Source organism: Hyla sarda, chromosome 10, assembly GCF_029499605.1.
Source record: "Hyla sarda isolate aHylSar1 chromosome 10, aHylSar1.hap1, whole genome shotgun sequence".
NCBI lineage: Eukaryota > Metazoa > Chordata > Amphibia > Anura > Hylidae > Hyla > Hyla sarda.
In genome coordinates, this window is record NC_079198.1 from 111,673,241 (window position 1) to 111,694,184 (window position 20,944).

General features: G+C 43.9%; 1 protein-coding gene across 14 annotated transcripts in view; it reads left to right on the forward strand.

Moving 5' to 3' along the window:
* Nucleotides 1–20,944, forward strand: part of ARHGAP32 (Rho GTPase activating protein 32) — a 271,432-nt gene that overhangs the window by 230,759 nt on the left and 19,729 nt on the right. For 10 of the 14 annotated variants that reach the window (XM_056544167.1, XM_056544165.1, XM_056544166.1 and 7 more), the window contains 6 exons: nucleotides 6,880–7,029; nucleotides 14,342–14,444; nucleotides 14,525–14,669; nucleotides 16,526–16,608; nucleotides 18,812–18,940; nucleotides 20,047–20,192. In XM_056544167.1, coding sequence (XP_056400142.1) covers nucleotides 6,880–7,029; nucleotides 14,342–14,444; nucleotides 14,525–14,669; nucleotides 16,526–16,608; nucleotides 18,812–18,940; nucleotides 20,047–20,192 — 756 coding nt within the window. The remainder of the gene's footprint in view (nucleotides 1–6,879; nucleotides 7,030–14,341; nucleotides 14,445–14,524; nucleotides 14,670–16,525; nucleotides 16,609–18,811; nucleotides 18,941–20,046; nucleotides 20,193–20,944) is intronic. The other 4 variants (XM_056544159.1, XM_056544170.1, XM_056544160.1 and 1 more) reach the window with 1 other exon arrangement.

Sequence of the window (20,944 nt, forward strand, 5' to 3'; positions counted from 1 at the left end):
TCATTGGAGCTGGACAGGTGAGTGCGTAAGGGTATGTTCACACTACGGAATTCGTGAACTTAACATTAGTGTGAATGGGTCTCCGCGAGACCCGTTCACACTGTGGAATTTCAGCGACGGACAAAATGTTCCGCGCCAAGAAAGAACATGTTCATTCTTTGCGCTGAAGTCCGCGAGCACTGCATAGCCGTCAATGGTGACGGCTCAGGGCCCGCGGTTCTTACGCCGCCGCCGCCACCGGCTGCCAGTCTGAATCTCCGCTTCCGAATTCAGCAAGCGGAGATTCCGTTCACACACTGTAGTGTGAACATACCCTTACAGTGTATACAGGCAGCTTCCAGTCTAGAGTAGAGACCTCTGGTTGTGATTGTGGGCCAGGTATAATCCCTTTCATTGAAGCCGCTGTGTGATCTCTTGTGGTTGTGGTGAGCGCCTACCGCTGGCTCCTAATACACTGTGATGCATCCTCCGGTGCCGCTGTGATTCGTGACACCTGGATCTAAATGAGATTATTGTCTGCAGACACCGGACAAAATTCCAGAAGTGAAGTGGAAGGAGACGCAGACGTGCCAGCTTCTGCTAAGCTTCTATGATGGGAGCTGCTGGCAGAGAGGGACACTCAAGAGGAGGTGTCCTATCATATAGTCATATGTGAACATTCTCTAAGAAACTTGCAAAGGATTCACCAGAATTTTGATATTCGTATGGCATACCCAAAGGGGTGGAGTTAATCCATTCTGACCTCACCCGTAATTATTACGGAATTGACCTAGAGGTGGCACAACATAGTTTGTACCATGTGACATCTGTAGGCCTGATCTGGACATATACATTCCTTTTACCTATAAGATACAGAGGTGCAGCTACTTTGTGCTGTTGACAATGAGCTAACCCTCCTCCATAAGCTGTCCCCTAATCCTGTGTGGTCAGTGTCCACCTGAGTCATGCCAACTTGTGGTCAGGTGATGAGCAGGGTAAACATAAGCACCAGGGCAGGAGATTCCCAGCTTTTAAAGGGGTACTCTGACCCTAAGACTTCTTATCCCCTATCCAAAGAATAGGATGTCTGATCGTGGGGGACCCCCGCAATCTCTCATGCAGCACTCACCCGTGTGAGCTGGACGCAGTGCGGGAAGCTCAGAGTTTGAAGCCTCAGGACTACGGGGCCGGAGTATCGTGACGTTACGACTCCGTCCCAGTGTGCCGTCACGCCCCCTCCCATATACTTGCATTGAGGGGGCAGGGTGTAGCGTCACACGAGGGCGGAGTCGTGATGTCACGCCCCCTCCCATATACTTGCATCGAGGGGCGGGGTGTGACATCACACAGGGGCGGAGTCGTGATGTCATGTCCCCCTCCCATATACTTGCATTGAGGGGGCGTGACGTCACACGGGGCGGAGTCATGACTCCTCACCCTTGTCTGTTGTAGGTGTATGCTATTTACTAGGGATGCACTGAAGGGGAAATTTTGGCCCGAAAATATAGGCTGTGCTTGGCCAAAAACCAAAAATACATTGCCCCGCCCACTTTTTTCAATATAGTTTTTGTAAAATTGTCTTATCAGAATATTTTAGTTACTGATGTACTTGAAGGTGACACCGGAACACATGCAGGTGGCTATAGAAAGTACTTGCCGGGCTCGGAGCCACAGCACTGCCACTCACCATACATTGACTCCAGGACACACTATAGGGATACACACATGCCTGGACCACACATGCTGTATGAGACCCGGGAGGGAAAGGGGAATTTGGACCGGGCCGCATGTCACCTGGGAAAGAAGGGGGGGCTGGACCGCACGAGACCGGAGGGGTGTTCTGCACCTTACACCGGAGAGGGTATAAGTTGATATGTTGATAGCCACACCCCTAGGTCACGCCCACCAAAATTACCTGCAGGAAATGGGCATTTTAGGTCAATAATATTCGGCAGCCGAAATTTCGGTGTATCCCTACTATTTACTATACATATAAATGTGACTGTTAGTGCACAATTTGTTTAAACTGTATCGGGGAGATTTATCAAAACTTGTCCAGAAGAAAAGTTGCTGAGTTGCCCATAGCAACCAGTCAGATCAATTCTTCCATTTTTCAAAAGGCCTCTGAAAAATGAAAGCAGCGATCTGATTGGTTTCTATGGGCAACTCAGCAACTTTTCCTCTGGGCCGGTTTTGATAAATCTCTCCCTGTGAGCCCGTTCGCCATCACAAGAGGCGTCATACAGTAAGTAGTCTAGTCTCTTTCAGGTCCAAGTCCTCCAAAATGAACTTGAGAGGTAGGAAACAGCTATAGTATATACTCTGCTCTAATCCATACCAGTTCTGGACAGATGGGAGGAGCAGCCAGACCCCATTACTATGTATGTACGGCTGGTTTCACACCGCAGTATTTGGCTCAGTATTTGTAAGAATAAAGCAGGACAGGGTCCAAAATACGGAAATGGTGCAAATCTTTTTTTTTCTCTGTAGATTCTACTAATAAAATTTGGCTTACACTTACTGATCGAATACTGGTGTAAGGATACGTTCACAAGTAATTTATCTGCTGTAAGATTCCCACAGCTTAAATGCAGCTTGCGGATTTTCTGTTGAGGAATTCTGCAAGCGGAATTTCTGCAACGGAAAATCCTAAAGTGGATGCCTGTTGAAACCAAAGGGTAGCAGCATAACCTTCTTGTGGGATTTCAGCTGTGGTAGATACGCAGCAGATTAGTTGCGTGTAAACATACCCGGAGACTGGGTTCACACGTTGTACATGTGGTTTATTCACCTGTACCTGTCACAAAACTGAGGCACTTCACAGTAAACACTGTGCCATTTGACCAGAAGCACGAGATACATGTACGGGCCTGGTCATGCTCTTTTCTCCTGTCCAGGGCGATTATGGATTAATGCAGAATATGACTGGGTCCTATCGTAAGAGTTACTTTTGAAGGCCTGGGTCAGAAAGTGCCAAGTCTGTTTATTGGAAGGCAATAGCCAAGTAACATTTTCATGAGTATTTGGGACAGAATACACGTGTAATATTTCTGCATACCACAATGTCTATTTCATGTGTACTATGTTGGGCTGCATTCTTAGGCTGGGTTCACATCAGCGTTTTATATCTCGGTTGCTCATCTCTATTATAGAAATGAGCAACAGAGAAGAAAAAAGGTAATTAATCCCATTCATGTCAATGGTCTTTTTTTTATCTCCACTGTACTCTTATTGTCGATTGCATCGAATTTGCTTTATTTTTGAGCAAATAAAAGACGGGCATGCAGGATTTGTTTTTTAACACCATAAATAACGGATGTAGGATTTTAACATTGAAGTCTATAGTGACGCAAGTAAGTCTGTTATTTATATACGTTATTTCATCCATTATTGCTACTATCATGCTCAGAAGAAAAAAGGGAAATGGTTATAAATAACTGAAATTAACGGACATAAACCAAGGTTTTAAGAGAAAATAACAAGAAAATAACAATAACAGATGTTAATGGACCGTTATTTTACAAAGTTTTACAAAAATCTTATACCATTTTACTTCTGTTAACATTAGTTTCATATCCATTGTGAGTGACCTCCGTTATGTGTCAATAATGGACATATCATAACAGATTTGAACAACTCTGATGTAAAACATAGCCTTAAAGGGTACTCCTGTGGAAAACATTTTTTTTTTAAATCAACTGGTGCCAGAAAGTTAAACAGATTTGTAAATGACTTCTATTAAAAAAATCTTAATCCTTCCAGTACTTATTAGCTGCTGAATACTACAGAGGAAATGGTTTTCTTTTTGGAACACAGAGCTCTCTGCTGACATCAGGAGCACAGTTCTCTCTGCTGACATCTCTGTCCATTTTAAGAACTGTTCAGTAGGAGAAGGAGTAGGAGAAAATCCCCATAGCAAACATATGCTGCTCTAGACAGTTCCTAAAATGGACAGAGATGTCAGCAGAGAGCACTGTGTTCCAAAAAGAAAACCATTTCCTCTGTAGTATACAGACCCTAAAAAGTACTGGAAAGATTAAGATTTTTTAATAGAAGTAATTTATAAATATGTTTAACTTTCTGGCACCAGTTGATTAAAAAAAAAAAAGTTAAAGGGGTTCTCCACTGGGAAACATTTTCTTCTAAATCAACTGGTGCCAGAAAGTTAAACAGATTTGTAAATTACTTCTTTAAAAAAATCCCAATCCTTCCAGTACTTTTTAGATGATGTATACTACAAAGGAAGTTCTTTTCTTTTTGAATTTCCTTTCTGTCTGACCACAGTGCTCTCTGCTGACACCTCTGTCCGTGTCAGGAACTGTCCGGAGCAGGAGAGGTTTGCTATGGGGATTTGCTCCTACTTTGGACAGTTCCTAAAATGGACAGAGGTGTCAGCAGAGAGCACTGTGGTCAGACAAAAAGGAAATTCAAAAAGAAATGAACTTCCTCTGTAGTATAGAGCAGCTGATAAGTACTGGAAGGATTGGAATTTTTTAACTGAAGTCATTTACAAATCTGTTTAACTTTCTGGCACCAGTGGATTTAAAAGAAAATGTTTTCCAGTGGAGTACCCCTTTAATTAAACAACAAAACAGGAAAATACATTTGATGCAAATTTGATAAATTTTAATGCTGATTTTTGGATAAATGAATGTGAAAATACATGTGTATTTTTAGTTCCCATCAGGAAGAGGTGCTTTGTCATGGCGGATAGGTTCATACAGTTTAATCAAACTATGCACTCACATTTATATGTATATTAACCATAGCAGTACTGCAGTTTAGAATGAGTGCTGCTGCATCTTTTGTGTTTTCTTGCATCACAGCCACACCAGGTTTTCCTCTGCTCGGGCTCTTAGGGTAACCACCACAGGGAAGCTAATCTTCCTTCTTCAGCCCTAAGACCCATCATCTGTGTTTGAGATCCTCGTGATAATGTTTTACCTAATACTCTACAGTGTATTATGGAGATTAAGTTTTCTATTGTTCTATGGCAGTGTTTTTCAACCAGGGTGCCTCCAGCTGTTGCAAAACCACAACTCCCAGCATGCCCGGACAGCCGAATGCACATTACACTTTTCTTTTTATATATCTTATCTGTATATCTATAGATCTGTACATGCTCATACACATTAGATCAGAGTTTCCCAACCAGGGTACCTCCAGCTGTTGCAAAACGGCAACTCTCAGCATGCCCGGACAGCCGAAGGCTGTCCGGGCATGCTGGGAGTTGTAGTTTTGCAACAGCTGGAGGCACCTTGGCTGGGAAACACTGTTCTATGGGAATGATCAACAAATTGCTGTGTATAGGTTTGTCATTATGTGATTACCACATTGGGAACATTATAGTGTCCTGCAGCCCAGCTCACTAGGGATATCAAATCTTTTAAAGGGATACTCCACTGTAAAAATTATTTTTTTTAAATCAACTGGTGCCAGAAAGTTAAACAGATTTGTAAATTACTTCTATTGAAAAAATCTTAATCCTTTCAGTACTTTTCAGCTGCTGTTATGATCCACAGGAAGTTCTTTTCTTTTTGAATTTCCTTTCTGTCTGACCACAGTGCTCTCTGCTGACACCTCTGTCCATTTTAGGAACTGTCCAGAGCAGGAGAGATTTGTCATGGGGATCTACTCTTGACAGTTCCTGACATGGACAGAGGTGTCAGCAGAGAGCACTGTGGTCAGACAGAAAGGAAATTTAAAAAGAAAAGAACTTCCTTTGGATCATAACAGCAGCTGATAAGTACTGGAAAGATTAAGATTTTTTTAATAGAAGTAATTTACAAATCTGTTTAACTTTCTGGCACCAGTTGATAAAAAAAAAATATATATATGTGTGTGTGTGTGTTTTCCATTGGAGTACCCCTTTTAAGTTTTGTGTGTATTTATGTCTGACTGGTTAAATGTAAAATAAACCTATATGATCTGTTGCCATTCATTTGCCTGCTTGTTGACAGTTTCCAGGTAGTGCACATAGTAGAAGCTAAGTGAAAAGTTAAAGGAGTACTCCAGGATGGAAAAATTGTCCTCCATATTGCCAACAGTAAAAAAAAATAAACGGCATACATACTTAACTTCGCTCCTCCGGTAACCCACTCCGGTGTCCGCCGCGATCCTCTTCCTGGTGGTCGGTGAGTCATACTGTACTCAGCCAATCACCGGCCGCAGCGAAGTCCCAAATAGGACGAAAACGTCACACTGCCGCTCATCCTATCACCGGCTGAGCCGGGACTTCGCTGTGGCCGGTGATTGGCTGAGTGCAGTATGACTCACTGACCACCAGGAAGAGGATCGCGGCGGAGACCGGAGTGGGTTACTGGGGGAGCGAAGTAAGGTAGGTATGTATTTTTATTTTTTTTTACTGCCGGCAATGTGGAGGACAATTTTTCCATCCTGGAGTACTCCTTTAATAAAATAGATCGTCATTTATATTCCCTCAATATAGCCATGGTTACACGTGTGTCGGTTTTTGTATACAGTGGTCTATCCCTCCCTGCGCGCTGTGTGACGTGGCATTGACCGGTCTGGGATACATGGTATTGTGCTTGTTATGTTGATCTCCTCATTATAGTAATCAGTAGTGACATGCTCGGGTCGCCTCTGCCCATTGTGCATTGTATGCTGACTGAGATTGGGGTAGTGAATGAGTCTAGAGGCAGTGAATGGCGGGGTTGTCCTCTTCCATGTGCAGCGCTGTGTGCAGTCAGCAGAGACATCTCTGATTCAGCCCAACAATGAGATGCACGGGCTCCTCGGCTCTGCAATCATTGACTCTTTATAAACTGATCCATAATGAGTGTTGTCCATTCATCTGCACAATGTCTGTCTGTGTCTGTAGCAGTTGTGGACAATTGTGTTTGTTTTTTAACTAAAGCAGATTTCATACTTTCTGCGCAGTGTCCCGGAAACACGGCAAGCTCATCACATTCCTCAGGACCTTCATGAAGTCCAGACCCAGCAAACAGAAGCTGAAGCAGCGAGGGATCCTGAGGGAACGTGTGTTCGGGTGCGACCTCGGAGAGCATCTGCTGAACTCCGGCCAGGATGGTAAGAACTCCTAGGGGTGGTGGTAGCGATATTTCCCAAACACAGGGCAGTATTGATGCTTCCCCTCCCTATCAGTCATTTTTACCCTCATGTATAATGTTCCCGATGAACAGGTTGGGCTGGAATGTTGTGAGCTCACTGGTGGGACAATGCTCATATTTCTGGCTCTCGCTGCCTAATCGTCACTTCAGGTTCTTTATGTGGAGCATTAAGGGCGTCTACAGTCAATATCGCTCCACTGAAGAAGCACAGAGCCCCAGACTTCTATCTCCTTAATTTTCAGAGTATGTAGGGAAAGAAGGACCATCAATTCCAGGCGCTGCTAGGCAGAACATCAGTCACAGAGTTTCTTGTCAAAGATCCATGTATGGATCACTTTTATTGTAAAAAAATAAAATAAAATAGATGACGTGTTTCGAGGGTAACCCCCTCTTCTTCAGATCAGCATGACCAGCATAATCTGCATACTACTACAGGACAGCTCCCGCTGACCCCTGACCTCCCGGCTGAGCAGCAAGCCATTAGACCTCAGCAATGAGGTGACATGCGCTATTTCTTCTGCTTCAAGGTGAGCAGCCACCTATAAGGGGGGCAGATTTATCAAAACCTGTGCAAAAGAAAAGTCAACCAGTTGCCCATAGCAACCAATCAGATCGCTTCTTTCATTTTTGCAAAGGACTTGTTAAAAATGAAAGAAGCAAGCTGATTGGTTGCTATGGGCAACTGGACAACTTTCCCTCTAGACAGCCCCCCAAGGGGCTTAATGCCCTGACTACTGTATAGCCACCGTACCATTGGGTGATACACGAGGCGCCGTGCACGGTCTTTTTTTTCTACATTACCACAGGTTCTCCTTAATTTGATTGTTAGTAACTCATCCATTTATAAATAATATTGTGTAAAATAAAAATGTTGCAATATTTTTATCAAACTTTCTTTCATTTTATTACTATTTCCAAGATCCGTGCTTGGTGTCAATGAATTGACACATTCCTTTATCCATCCAGGTGCTGAGAACTAGTGCTGTAAAACTGCTGACGGTGCATTTACGATGTAGTAAGCGCTGCAGCTTTGTGAGCAGGACAAAGTCAGAGGTTTTCAAATTGCCGATGTGAACAAAATGCTTCCATTCACTGATAACATGGATAGTCTTAGTCTTAATGAGGAATTAAAACCACACAAAACCATGGTGTATTGATAAATCAACCCCCCTCCCCCCATGTCTGTCTGATGTGTAGACAGGGCTGTGGAAATACAAACTACTTGCCCAAGGGACTAAAACAGGAGAACGATCTACTTGTCCCTCATGACACACAAAATAATTTTAACCAAGATAGTTTGTAAATTTGGGGGCCTTCGTTTCTACGCAGTGCACTTTTCAGTAAAAACGACCCTTTGGCCCATATTTATCAATCTGCCTGAAACCCTAATTGTCTGTTTTTTTCCCATAACAACCAATCACAGCTCAACTTTCACTTTACAAGAGTTTTTTAAGATCTGAAAGTTGAGCTGTGATTGGCTGCTGTGCAAAAAAAAAAAAAAACAGACAATTAGAGATTCAGGCTGATTGATAAATTTCCCCCTTTATCTTTATTCTGTAGGTCCATATGATTACAATTAGAGATTTGCGAACTTACAGTAAATTCGATTCGTCACGAACTTCTCGGCTCGGCGGTTGCTGACTTTATCCTGCATAAATTAGTTAATCTTTCAGGTGCTCCGGTGGGCTGGAAAAGGTGGATACAGTCCTAGGAAAGAGTCTCCAGCCCATGGGAGCACCTGAAAGCTGAACTAATTTATGCAGACTAAAGTCATCAACTGCCGAGCCGAGAAGTTCGTGACGAATCGATTTTACTGTAAGTTCGCTCATCTCTAATTACAATGATACCCAATTTGTAAATATTTTAAATTATAACTTTTTGTATCAAAAAATGAGTATACCGTACTTAAAAATGTCCTTTTCAGTGTATAGTTATAGTTTTGAAAAATGTTCCATATACAGTGATGTAAGAGGGCTCATTTTTTGCGCAGTGATCTGTAGTTTTTATAAGTATCATTGTGGTATTGAGCAGCCCTTTTTATAGCTTTTTATGTAAGTTTTTTTCTGGTATATGATGTGCTATTAAAAAAAACACAATTTTGGGGTATGGTATTGTGTATTTTTATTTTTTTTACATTTACGCTGTTCACCGTACGGGATAAATAATGTAATATTTTAATAGTTTGGGCAATTACGGACGTGGTGATGCCAAATTTGTTTATATTTCTTATGTTTACATATTTTTTACATGGAAGATGGGAAAGGGGGTGTGATTTAAACTTTTAATTTGAAAGGGGTTAATGTATGTGGGTTAAACCTTTTTATAAAAAAAATTTTTTACACCTTATTAGTCCCAGACAGCGCGGATTTAAAGGTCAATAACTGACCGCGACGATCATGAGTCCTGGATTCCTGAGCGGCACCTGGCTATGTTTACCTGAAGCAGGGCTAAATATCTTAAGACAGTGTTTCCAAACCAGGGTGCCTCCAGATGTTGCAAAACTACAACTCCCAGCATGCTTGGACAGCCTTTGGCTGTCCAGGCATGCTGGGAGTTGTAGTTTTGCAACACCTGGAGGCACCCTGGTTGGGAAACACTGTCTTAAGAAGTCACCTGCCCAGTGCCCGGATCTACATGTGTCGGGTGATAGGATTTCCACACCCCTGGTAGAGCCGTGTTCCAGAACCTGTTGCACAACTAACTCCCAGCATACCCTGACAGCCTTTGGTGCATCCTATTCTTTAAATTTTGGAACTCCAGTTGTTGAAAAACTGTCACTCCCTTTAGCTGTCATCCCGTATTTTGCATGAATAAAATGCTTTCTACTTCCACCCCTTTGGAGTCTGAGATCATCGTTACTCCCAGCAAGCGCCGGAGAAAGTGTCCTTTTTTTCTCCCCACACCGCCGCAAGTTGTGGTTCCCTCCAGGGTATTGTAGTTTTGCAACAGCTGGAAACGCCAAAGCTTGTTGTAGAGGTTTTTTTTTATCCAAGGATTACGCTTTTCTCCAGGGGACTAGATGACCTCTTCATTTTTCTCTCAATCTCTTTATATTTTGAGTAGGAATAAGACCCAGCAGCCAAACATTGTGTTAAATGGCCTGTTGGTTTGCAGATGTGATGGGAAGAGGTTGAAATCTCAAGATACAGTACAAGCAATGTAGGTAACCTAAGATATAGCACAGTAATAGAAAAGCAGGTGGGGGAGGGGCAGAGGAGTACGGATAATTGAGTAATGGAATTCTGCACACCCCGGGGTGTCTGAGGCTGATTCACTAAGTGGATTTAGAAGAAGTCCGATGCTTTTCCTTGGAGAAATTGTCCTTATAATTAGTAATAATGAAGACTTGTTAGACTTGGGACATAATGAAGCTGTCAGTTGAAGGTGCGGCAGTCTCTGTGGGTTGTGTTTTTGCATTGTCCAGGTCTGAACCTCTCAAAGGACACAGATAGCTTTTTTACAACTCTTGTGCGATTTGGTCAGTACTATGGAGGAAGAGCCGGAAGAAGCTGTAAACACCTAGAGCTGCACGTGCCTGCCATAATTACAGGGCAGAGCCGCCTGGGATGGGGTGTGACCCCTGGGAAGAAGCACTGCTAGCTCTTAGTAGGGACATGCAGAAAACCTGAAACCAGGTGTGAGAGTTACACCTGGAATAAAAGCGTCTCCTCCTGTCGCCATCATTGTCAGGCCAGCAGTCATCTCCTCTTCAGCATTCCTGAGTGATAGTGGCACCTGTGAATAGAAAGGAAAAAGAGACCGACGGAGGCGCCTCATGTATTACCACTTAACGTATATACTCGAGTATAAGCCGACCCGAATATAAGCCGAGGCCCCTAATTTCACCCCAAAAACCCAGGAAAAGTTATTGACTCGACTATAAGCCATGGGTGGGAAATAAATCATCCCCCATGTTATCATCCAGACCCCCGTCATTAACACCCCCGTCACCCCCCTCCATCATTATCGCCTGTCATCATCCCCCCCTTCATCATCACCGCCTGTCATCATCCCCCCCCCCCCCCCTTCATTCATCACTGCCTGTCATCACCCCCCCCCCCCCCCCCCCCCCTTCATCATCAACGCCGGTCAATTCCTTTATCAGTAGTCTTCAACCTACGGACCTCAAGATGTTGCAATACTACAACTCCCAGCATGCCCAGACAGCCATCGGCTGTCCGGGCATGCTGGGACTTATAGTTTTGAAATATCTGGAGGTCCGCATGTTGAAGACCACTGCGGCTTTTGTCATCATCCAGACCCCCCCTTTAGTTTTCTACTCGCCTCCCCTTGGTGGGAAGGAAGGGTGAGCTGTTCGGGGCCATCTATGCTGCAGGGACCGTCCGGTGGGGAGGGTTAGTCGTTCCGGGCTGTCCATCTTCACCGGGAGGCCCTCTTCTCCGGGCCGGCCTCGGACTAGTGACGTTGCCTTGACGACGACACACAGGGACGTTCATGCACAGGGAACGTCGTCGTCAAGGCAACGTCACTAGTCCGGGGTCGGCCCGGAGTGGAGAAGAGGGCCCTCCCGGTGAAGATGGACAGCCCGGAACGAATAACCCTCCACACCGGACGGTCCCTGCAGCATAGATGGCCCGGAACACCTCACCCTTCCTTCCCACCGAGGTGAGGTGAGTAGAAAACTAAAGGGGGGGTCTGGATGATGACAAAGGCCGCAGTGGTCTTGAACCTGCGGACCTCCAGATGTTTTAAAACTACAACTCCCTGCATGCCCGGACAGCCGATGGCTGTCCGGGCATGCTGGGAGTTGTAGTTTTGCAACATCTGGAGGTCCGCAGGTTGAAGACTACTGAAAAGGGATTGACAGGCGGAGAGTTCACTTGAGTATAAGCCGAGGGGGGCGTTTTCAGCACGAAAAATCGTGCTGAAAAACTCTGCTTATACTCAAGTATATACGGTAGACCATTTAAGGAATTACAAAAAAAAAAGGGGTTTTCAGGCTTGGATGGCCCATTGGTTGTGGCCTTGAGCCAATAGGAAATTTGCATATAACCCACCACTGTGGGTAACCAATATATTGAGAGACAGCTGCTATGCCCGGGGTCCCAATGAGAAGGATTAATCCAATCCTTATGTAATCAAATGTAGATAGGGAAAAAAAATGACCATTGAAATGGCGCTGCTTTGTCCAGTAAGAAATGGAGGCGAAACCAGAGATATATCAAAACACTGGAGTGGTTTATTGAAAGCAAAAAACAATAAAAGTGAGGAGAGAAGGGGATGCACCAGCTACATTCACATCACGATCTTGCAATACTGTTCGTATCCGTTTTCCACAGACTCCCACAGTAGGTGGTCTGCACTGCAGTAGTGCTTATACTTTTACTCTCATCATGGAACAGAGTCTGTTCCATTTTGGGGGCAGAAGTACAGGGGCTGAGGGACTGATCGCATAGAGCCTCACTTCTGAGACCTGCTGCGATGATAACTTATAAACCAGGGAAGCTGGCGACATGCTGCATCACTCCGCCCCTGCCGAGGTATATAAAAACTTAGCTCATCAAATTCATATTCCCCGCCAGGAGCCTGGAATGGCCGGCACATAGTGGCCATTCACAGCACTTAGCGGGGTATTTAAAATTACATTGGTTTTAATTCATATACTGGGAGCCGCCCTGGGAATGAAGCACAATGCTGCCTGTGAGTCCCAATGCAATCGGTCCCTTAGGCCCTGTACTACTACCCTTAACATGGAACAGACTCTGTTCCATGATGGAAGTAGTAATACAAGCGTTACTGCAGTCACCACAGCTGCCCGTTGATTCCTGCAACCTGGGGGGGAGTGGTAGTAGTATTGCAGCACTGTGCGGCTCTGGAGTAAAGTTTTTAAAAAAGCAGTATGAAACTGTGCACAAAACCATGGTAGACTATGGTTTTGTGCACGGAAAAAAAAAAAACACGCACACAAAACCGTACCAGTACAAAAACTTACATAGCTGGATACATCTATATGTGTAAGTTTTGTATGGTAGATCAATGTATACGGTTTGCTATACGGCTGTATACGGTTCTCAAATAGAAAATGTATACAGCAACCACATAGCAGAATAGTGATGTGAATGCGCCCTACGTTTACTACAATTCTGTGAAGTCCTCTGTGAACCGGAAAAACAAGTGTGGCAAACTTTATAAAAAGATAAATCTGACATTTTCCTGACAACTGTCCAGGCCATGACCACATGGGACTTGCTTGGTCTCCATTAGAGAGCGAGAGGCACAAACCTATCCATGGGTATCTGTAATCTGTGCCCAAAATTATACCTGAAGCAGTCAAGTTAGAATTGTAGTGGAGAGGTGTAAACCTTTCTCTGATGAGGATCGCACAGCGGCGCTCGCAGGGAAGCGGTCTGTCATATATGTACAGAAATAAAAAGGATGGAAAAGCGTGAAGGACAATAAGTAAAAGGAGGTGAGCCCCTATCAATGGAGAGACTCACCAGATGGTGTTGTGCTATAGAGGCACAACGCTCTAGCTTGCACGTAATCCTTTCGGAAGGTTGGGATGGAAACTCCGCCTGGACATCCACCTAGGACTGCAGCTTATCCCGCCCTCGGCTAGGCATAGGGAACGTGAACTGAAGATTGTGCACTTTTCTGGTGCACAGGTAATAGGGATATTTGAGCGCTGTCCACAACCAAGGTAAGTAGTAAAAGTATTTATTTTTTACATGTAAACAAATACATTTACTACTTACCTTGGTTGTGGACAGCGCTGAAATATCCCTATTACCTGTGCACCAGAAAAGTGCACAATCTTCAATATATGTACAGAGGCAGCGAGATTAAAACCAAGCAGGTTTATTGGTTTAAAATACAATACAAACACTGGTAAAATGCTGAGAGAATTGTGGCGCTTATGTCCATTGAAAATAATGGGGCACATGTTGCATGCGTTTTTCACATGTTGTTTTGATGTTGAATATAGTTGTGGGAACATGTGGCCCATGAAAACATTTCTATTCTACCAGATTGTCTACCACCCCCCCTCCCCTCCCCTCCCCGTCCCAGTCAGTCAGTGCTATAGGGGGAAAGCGTGTCCCTGGGTGAGAATGCATAACCCCAGGAAACATAGAGAAGACATTAGCTTACTGTTCCTTTGAGGCCATAGACATGAATTGGCAGGGACAATTATCCTACTAATCATTTCATTGTTGTTCACTTTCATGGCTGCAGTTAAGATCTTCAGATCATTGCCTGCGGAGAGGCAGGAAATTGTTGTTCGCTTTCTAATGTTCTACTCCTCTGTTCAGTCCCCCAGGTCCTCCGAAGCTGCACAGAGTTCATAGAGAAACATGGAATTGTGGATGGAATCTATCGCCTGTCTGGGATTGCCTCCAATATTCAGAAGTTACGGTCAGTTCCTGTCCGTGTGCAACGGAGAACGTAGTGAAAGGTGCAGATGATGAATTCACCGTTCTGCTTCCTCCTTCTAGACATGAGTTTGACTCGGAGCAGATCCCAGACCTGACAAAAGATGTCTACATCCAGGACATTCACTGTGTAGGATCCTTGTGTAAGCTCTACTTCCGCGAGCTGCCCAATCCTCTCCTCACCTACCAGCTGTACGAGAAATTCTCTGTAAGTTGATCCACCTTATCCGCTCTGTCTATAACAAAGTGACTGAAGGCATAACTATCAGTGGACTTAAATGTTTTCCACCGGAGTACCCCTTTATTTTTTAAATCAACTGGTGCCAGAAATTTAAACAGATTTGTAAATGACTTCTATTAAAAAAAAATATTTATCCTTCCAGTACCTATTAGCAGCTGTATGCTACAGAGCTAATTCTTTTCTTTTTGAATTTCTTTTTTTTTTGTCTTGTCCACAGTGCACTCTGCTGACACCTCTGTCTGTGTCAGGAACTGTCCAGAGCAGCATAGGTTTGCAATGGGGATTTTCTCCTGCTCTGGACAGTTCCTAACATGGACAGAGGTGTCAGCAGAGAGCACTGTGGACAAGACAAAAAAGAAATTCAAAAAGAAAAGAATTTGCTCTGTAGCATACAGCTGCTAAAAAGTACTGGAAGGATAAAGATTGTTTTTTTAATAGAAGTCATTTACAATTCTGTTTATCTTTCTGGCACCAGTTGATTACAAAAAAAAAAAAAAAAAGTTTTCCCACCGGAGTACCCCTTTAATTATAGAGCAGTGTTTCCCAACCAGTGTGCCTCCAGCTGTTGCAAAACTACAACTCACAGCATGCCCGGACAGCCAAAGGCTGTCCGGGCATGCTGGGAGTTGTAGTTTTGCAACAGCTGGAGGCACACTGGTTGGGAAACACGGATATAGAGAAATAGAGTAAAGGAAAAATAATGAGTGGCCTCCAACAGCTACATATGTTTTCCTGTTAGGCTATGTTCACACAGACGTAAAATGTGCAGAATGTCTGCTGGAAAATACCGACGGACATTACGCACATTTAAAAAATAGGACTGCTCAGAAATGCGCGTGTTCTAGACTGCAATGCATTTCCTTACTGACTCCGCAAAAGGAATAGACTTGTCTATTCTTTCTGCGGACGGCAGAATTTCCACGGTGTGAACAGTGCAGCAGAATCCTATTGAAATCAAGCCGAATGTCCATGCGGAATATTCTGTGCCGACATTCCGTGCAGTTCCGCCCGTGCGAACATAGCCTAATATGGATAGCACTATGATTTAATCTTCTCCACAGAGGGGCAAAGCGCTCCCGTATACTCTGTATATTTCCCTGTAGTATTACTGTAGGTCTGTCTGTTACTCGCTGAATTCTACATTATAAATATATATATATATATACTGTATAGTGAGGTTTTCTGTAATATGGCTTATTAAAGGGGTATTACAGGAATAAACTTTTTTTTTATATATATATATGGCTCTGGAAAGTTAAACAGATTTGTAAATTACTTCTATTAAAAAAAATCCTTATCCTTCCAATAATTATCAGCTGCTGAAGTTGAGTTGTTCTTTTCTGTCTGGCAACAGTGCTCTCTGCTGACATCCTTTGTCTGTCTCGGGAACTGCAGAGAGTAGAAGAGGTTTGCTATGGGGATTTGCTTCTACTCAGGACAGTTCCCGATACAGGTGTCATCAGAGAGCACTTAGACAGAAAAGAACAGCTCAAATACAGCAGCTCATAGGTTTGCAATGGGGATTTTCTCCTGCTCTGGACAGTTCCTAACATGGACAGAGGTGTCAGCAGAGAGCACTGTGGACAAGACAAAAAAGAAATTCAGAAAGAAAATAATTTGCTCTGTAGCATACAGCTGCTAAAAAGTACTGGAAGGATTAAGATTTTTTAATAGAAGTCATTTACAATTCTGGTTAACTTTCTGGTGCCAGTTTATATATAATATCAATTTTCCTGGAATTCCCCTTTTAAGTGTAGTTTTTTTGTTGGTAAACCCATTCCATGTTACTCTAAATGATTTCTTTTTTTCCTCTCACACAACAGGACGCTGTCTCTGCTGCAACAGATGAAGAACGACTTGTGAAAATCCATGATGTCATCCAGCAGCTTCCTCCTCCACATTATCGGTCAGTAAATGAATAAAGATCACATTAGGGTGTATTCACACACACATTTTCTGCAGAGATTTCTGTGACTGTTCCATATATATGAATGAAACTGGCAGAAAACCAGAACCTGCTGCAGATTTTATTCGCAAGAAAATATGCCTTGTGGTGCTTTGCATTCTGAACCTGTGTTATGTAAAAATCATTGTGGTACAACATGTCTCTAGGGCTGTGTTTCCCAACCAGGGTGCCTCCAGCTGTTGCAAAACTACAACTCCCAGCATGCCCAGACAGCCGAAGGCTGTCTGGGCATGCTGGGAGTTGTAGTTTTGCAACAGCTGGAGGCACCCTGGTTGGGAAACACTGCTTTGGGGGGTACGGATGCTGTGTTTGGCAGCACTTTTAATATACATTATAAGGGATGATGCCTTGGAGGTATTTTGGGGCAGTGTGAGTAGGGGGTATCAAAAAGATGAAGAGATATGGGGGGAGTTTTATTAAAACCTGTGCACAGTTGCCAATATCAACCAATCAGATCACTTCTTTCATTTTGCAGAGGCCTTGTTAGAAATGATCTGATTGGTTGCTCTGGGCATATTTTCCTCTGCACAGGTATTGATAAATCTCCCCCATGGTTCCAGAATGGCAGTAGACCAAGGCCATGGAGGATAAGATTGCATATCACCTCAGCCTCTTCCCATGTCTCAGCTGGCCCTTTAACGTGAAGGAATGTTGAGGAGGGGGCAGTCGTGAAAGGACATGTCTGCACATGGTGTCTGTCTGGAGATGTTGAGGCTACATTGTGCTCCAGAAATACATCAAATTCCTTAAACTGGCTGGATAAAATCACCCCCATTAGTAATACCTGACACCCTCCCAATGGACTGTGTGGCCTCTTGAGCCGGACATTAACCACTCAACGACGCAGGACGTAAATGTACGTCATGGTGAGGTGGTACTTAACGCACCAGGACGTACATTTACGTTCTAAGCATAACCGCGGGCATCGGAGTGATGCCCGGATCATGCGCGGCAGGTCCCGGCTGTTGATCGCTTTCAGGGACCTGCCGGTAATGGCGGACACCCGCGATCCCGCAGATGTCCGCCATTAACCCCTCAGGTGCCGTGATCAATACCGATCACGGCATCTGCAGGATCGCGGTCACTTAATTGGACGATCATCCAGCATGGCAGACAGAGGTCCCCTCACCTGGCTCCACTGCCTTCCGGGAGTCTTCTGCTCTGATCTGCCTTCCCGCAGACCAGAGCGGAAGATGACCGATAACCCTGATCAGTGCTATGTCCTATACATAGCACTGAACAGGATTAGCAATCAAATGATTGCTATAAATAGTCCCCTATGGGGACTATTAATGTGTAAAAAAAAAAAAAGTAAAAGAATAAAGTTAAAAAAATGTGAAAACCCCCCTCCCCCAATAAAAACGTACATTGCCCCATTTTCCCTATTTCCTTAAATTTCCGAACTAATAAAATAAAATGTTAATGATACCGTACGGTGAACGGCGTGAACATGTAAAAAAAAAAATAAAAATAAAAAAGTCCAAAATAGCTGCTTTTTTTTTTTATAACATTTTATTCCCCAAAAAATTAATAAAAAATGTATTAAAAGTTTTATATAAGCAAATATGGTATCAATAAAAGTACAGATCACGGCGCAAAAAATGAGCCCTCATCCCGCTGCTTATACGGAAAAATTAAAAGTTATAGGTCTTCAAAATAGGGGGATCTTAAACGTACTAATTTGGTTAAAAAGTTTGTGATTTTTTTTTAAGCGCAACAGTAATAGAAAAGTGTATTATCATGGGTATCATTTTAATTGTATTGACCCAAAGGATAAAGAACACGTCACTTTTACCGTAAATTGTACGGCGTGAAAACGAAACCTTCCCAAATTAAATAAAGCTTAAATGTGTCCTTAGAAAGTACATTTAGTCACGCAAACAAGTCCTCATGTGGCTCTGTAGATGGAAAAATAAGAAAGTTATGGCTTTTAGAGGCGGAAGAAAAACTTAATGACGAGAACAATTTTTATTTTTGAGGTTTAAGGGGTTAAAGCTTTATTTATGGATATAGGGATGAGCCCATGTAAAACCTAATTTTTTTTTATTCCCTGAAGAATAGGATCTAGAATAGGCTGTCACATGTGCTGCTCATTGGGATCACACATTTAGACTCACATATTGATCTTTTGTGTTATGTACAGGACGCTGGAGTTTCTTATGCGCCATCTTTCTCGACTGGCAACCTACTGCACCATCACCAATATGCACACCAAGAACTTGGCCATCGTCTGGGCACCAAACCTGCTTCGGTATGGGACCGTTACTTCCCGGTATGGTACATGGTAGGATGAGGTAGACTCTGCCTTGTCTCAGAACCTTCCCTTTTTCTTTCCCCTTTCCCTCTTATATGACAAGGTCTGGCTCATAGTAAAGGATCTCTTTTGCTAGTGAACCATTTTAAAGGGGTACTCCGCTGCTCAACGTTTGGAACGAACTGTTTCGAACCGGCGCTGGGAGCTCATTACGTCATAGCCCCGCCCCTTCAATGCTAGTCTATGGGACTAGACTTGCATTGAGGGGGCGGGGCATGATGTAATGAAGGGGTGGGGCTATGAAGTCACGATTTGCCGGCTCCAGCGTTCGGAACAGTTTGTTCCCAACGCTGAGCAGCGGAGTACCCCTTTAAGGGTATGTTCACACAGCAGAATTCCACCGGAATATTCTGCACGGACATTCCACTGCATTGATTTCAATGGGATTCTGCTGCCCCGTGCACTCGGTGGAAATTTTTACGGTAGATGTTTCTGCTGCAGAAATCCTGATTCCAGCGTCTGCAGAAAGAATAGACATATCTTATCCTTGCTGCGGATCTCACTCGGAAATACAGTGCAGTCTTTCAGACAACGCATTTCCGAGCGGTCCTAGCACCCACCGGAACTTTCAAATGTGTGGAATGTCCGCCCGTGTTTTCCAGGCACACATTCCGCACATTTTCCTATTGTGTGAACATACCCTTACACGTCTGCTGGTGATGAGTGATTTAGCAGAAGCAACTGGTCCATAACCATTAACATCTGTGTCATCCCACCCAATTGTGTGAGGGATGCGGTTATGAGCAGGGATGATAACCAACCCCACAGCGGATCCCATCCCGGCCAAACAACCCGATAATCACATCTTGGCTTCCTGTGATGTTGGGGCTTGTTTCATCCATGGTGCTCTGGAAAATTAATCTTTAGTAATTGTTTGGATAATGGTTCAGGGATGATGGGAGGAGGGGGTGACCAGGCCCGTAACTATCCCCCCCCTAACACACTTATTCCTCCCAACTAATAAACACATTTTCTGTCCTGCGGAAGAGGTGAAATTGCCTGTGGATGTTCTTGTTAGATTTATGTATGTATTTTAAAATGTATTTGATTTAATTTTATTTTAGCTCAAAGCAGATTGAGTCTGCGTGTTTTAGTGGGACGGCAGCCTTCATGGAGGTTCGGATCCAGTCGGTGGTTGTGGAGTTTATCCTGAACCATGTAGAGGTGCTCTTCAGCCCCAAGCTGAGCTCTGTGATACGTGAAGGAGCAGGTGAATAATGCCGAAAATGATTACAGAACCTCACATTGACTTTTTAGTGGGGAAATACATTTAAGTATATTACCCAGCATCCTGATCATGTGTATGTGTCCCACATGTAGTGTAACTTTTAGGCCTATTTCTCATGCTGCGATTCTTAAATGCCAATGATCAGTTGCCAAGGGCCTGGTTCTACCCACATGCACCAGTGTATGCCCTAATGCAGTGTTTCCCAACCAGGGTGCCTCCAGCTGTTGCAAAATTACAACTCCCAGCATGCCCGGACAGCCTTCGGCTGTCCGGGCATGCTGGGAGTTGTAATTTTGCAACAGCTGGAGGCACCCTGGTTGGGAAACACTGCCCTAATGACATGTCCCATTCCTTTTTAGTGACCTGAAACTAAAGAAGATATGTGAAGATAAAAAACAGACAATCGCAGGCACTGCCCTGTGCCGTTACCAGAGGTGGACAAAAGACATGCACTTGTGCCAAATGCTCGCGTACCTGTGTTGGGCTTAGAGCACAACATCTATTGTAGCATGTATAAAATTCCAAAGCGTGGCTGCCTCCGGTCCTGGATCCACCTTGGGAAAGGTGGCTGAAGAACACTTGCGGTATCGCTGAAAGGATTCCAGACTGGGAAGAAACCAGTTGAGTTGCGGGGCGCACAATGCTATTTGCAGAGACCACGGGCAGTGTGGACTTAAGTAAAACATTTGATTTCTCATGGACAACGCGTTTCGAGGGCTAGCCCGCTCTTTCTC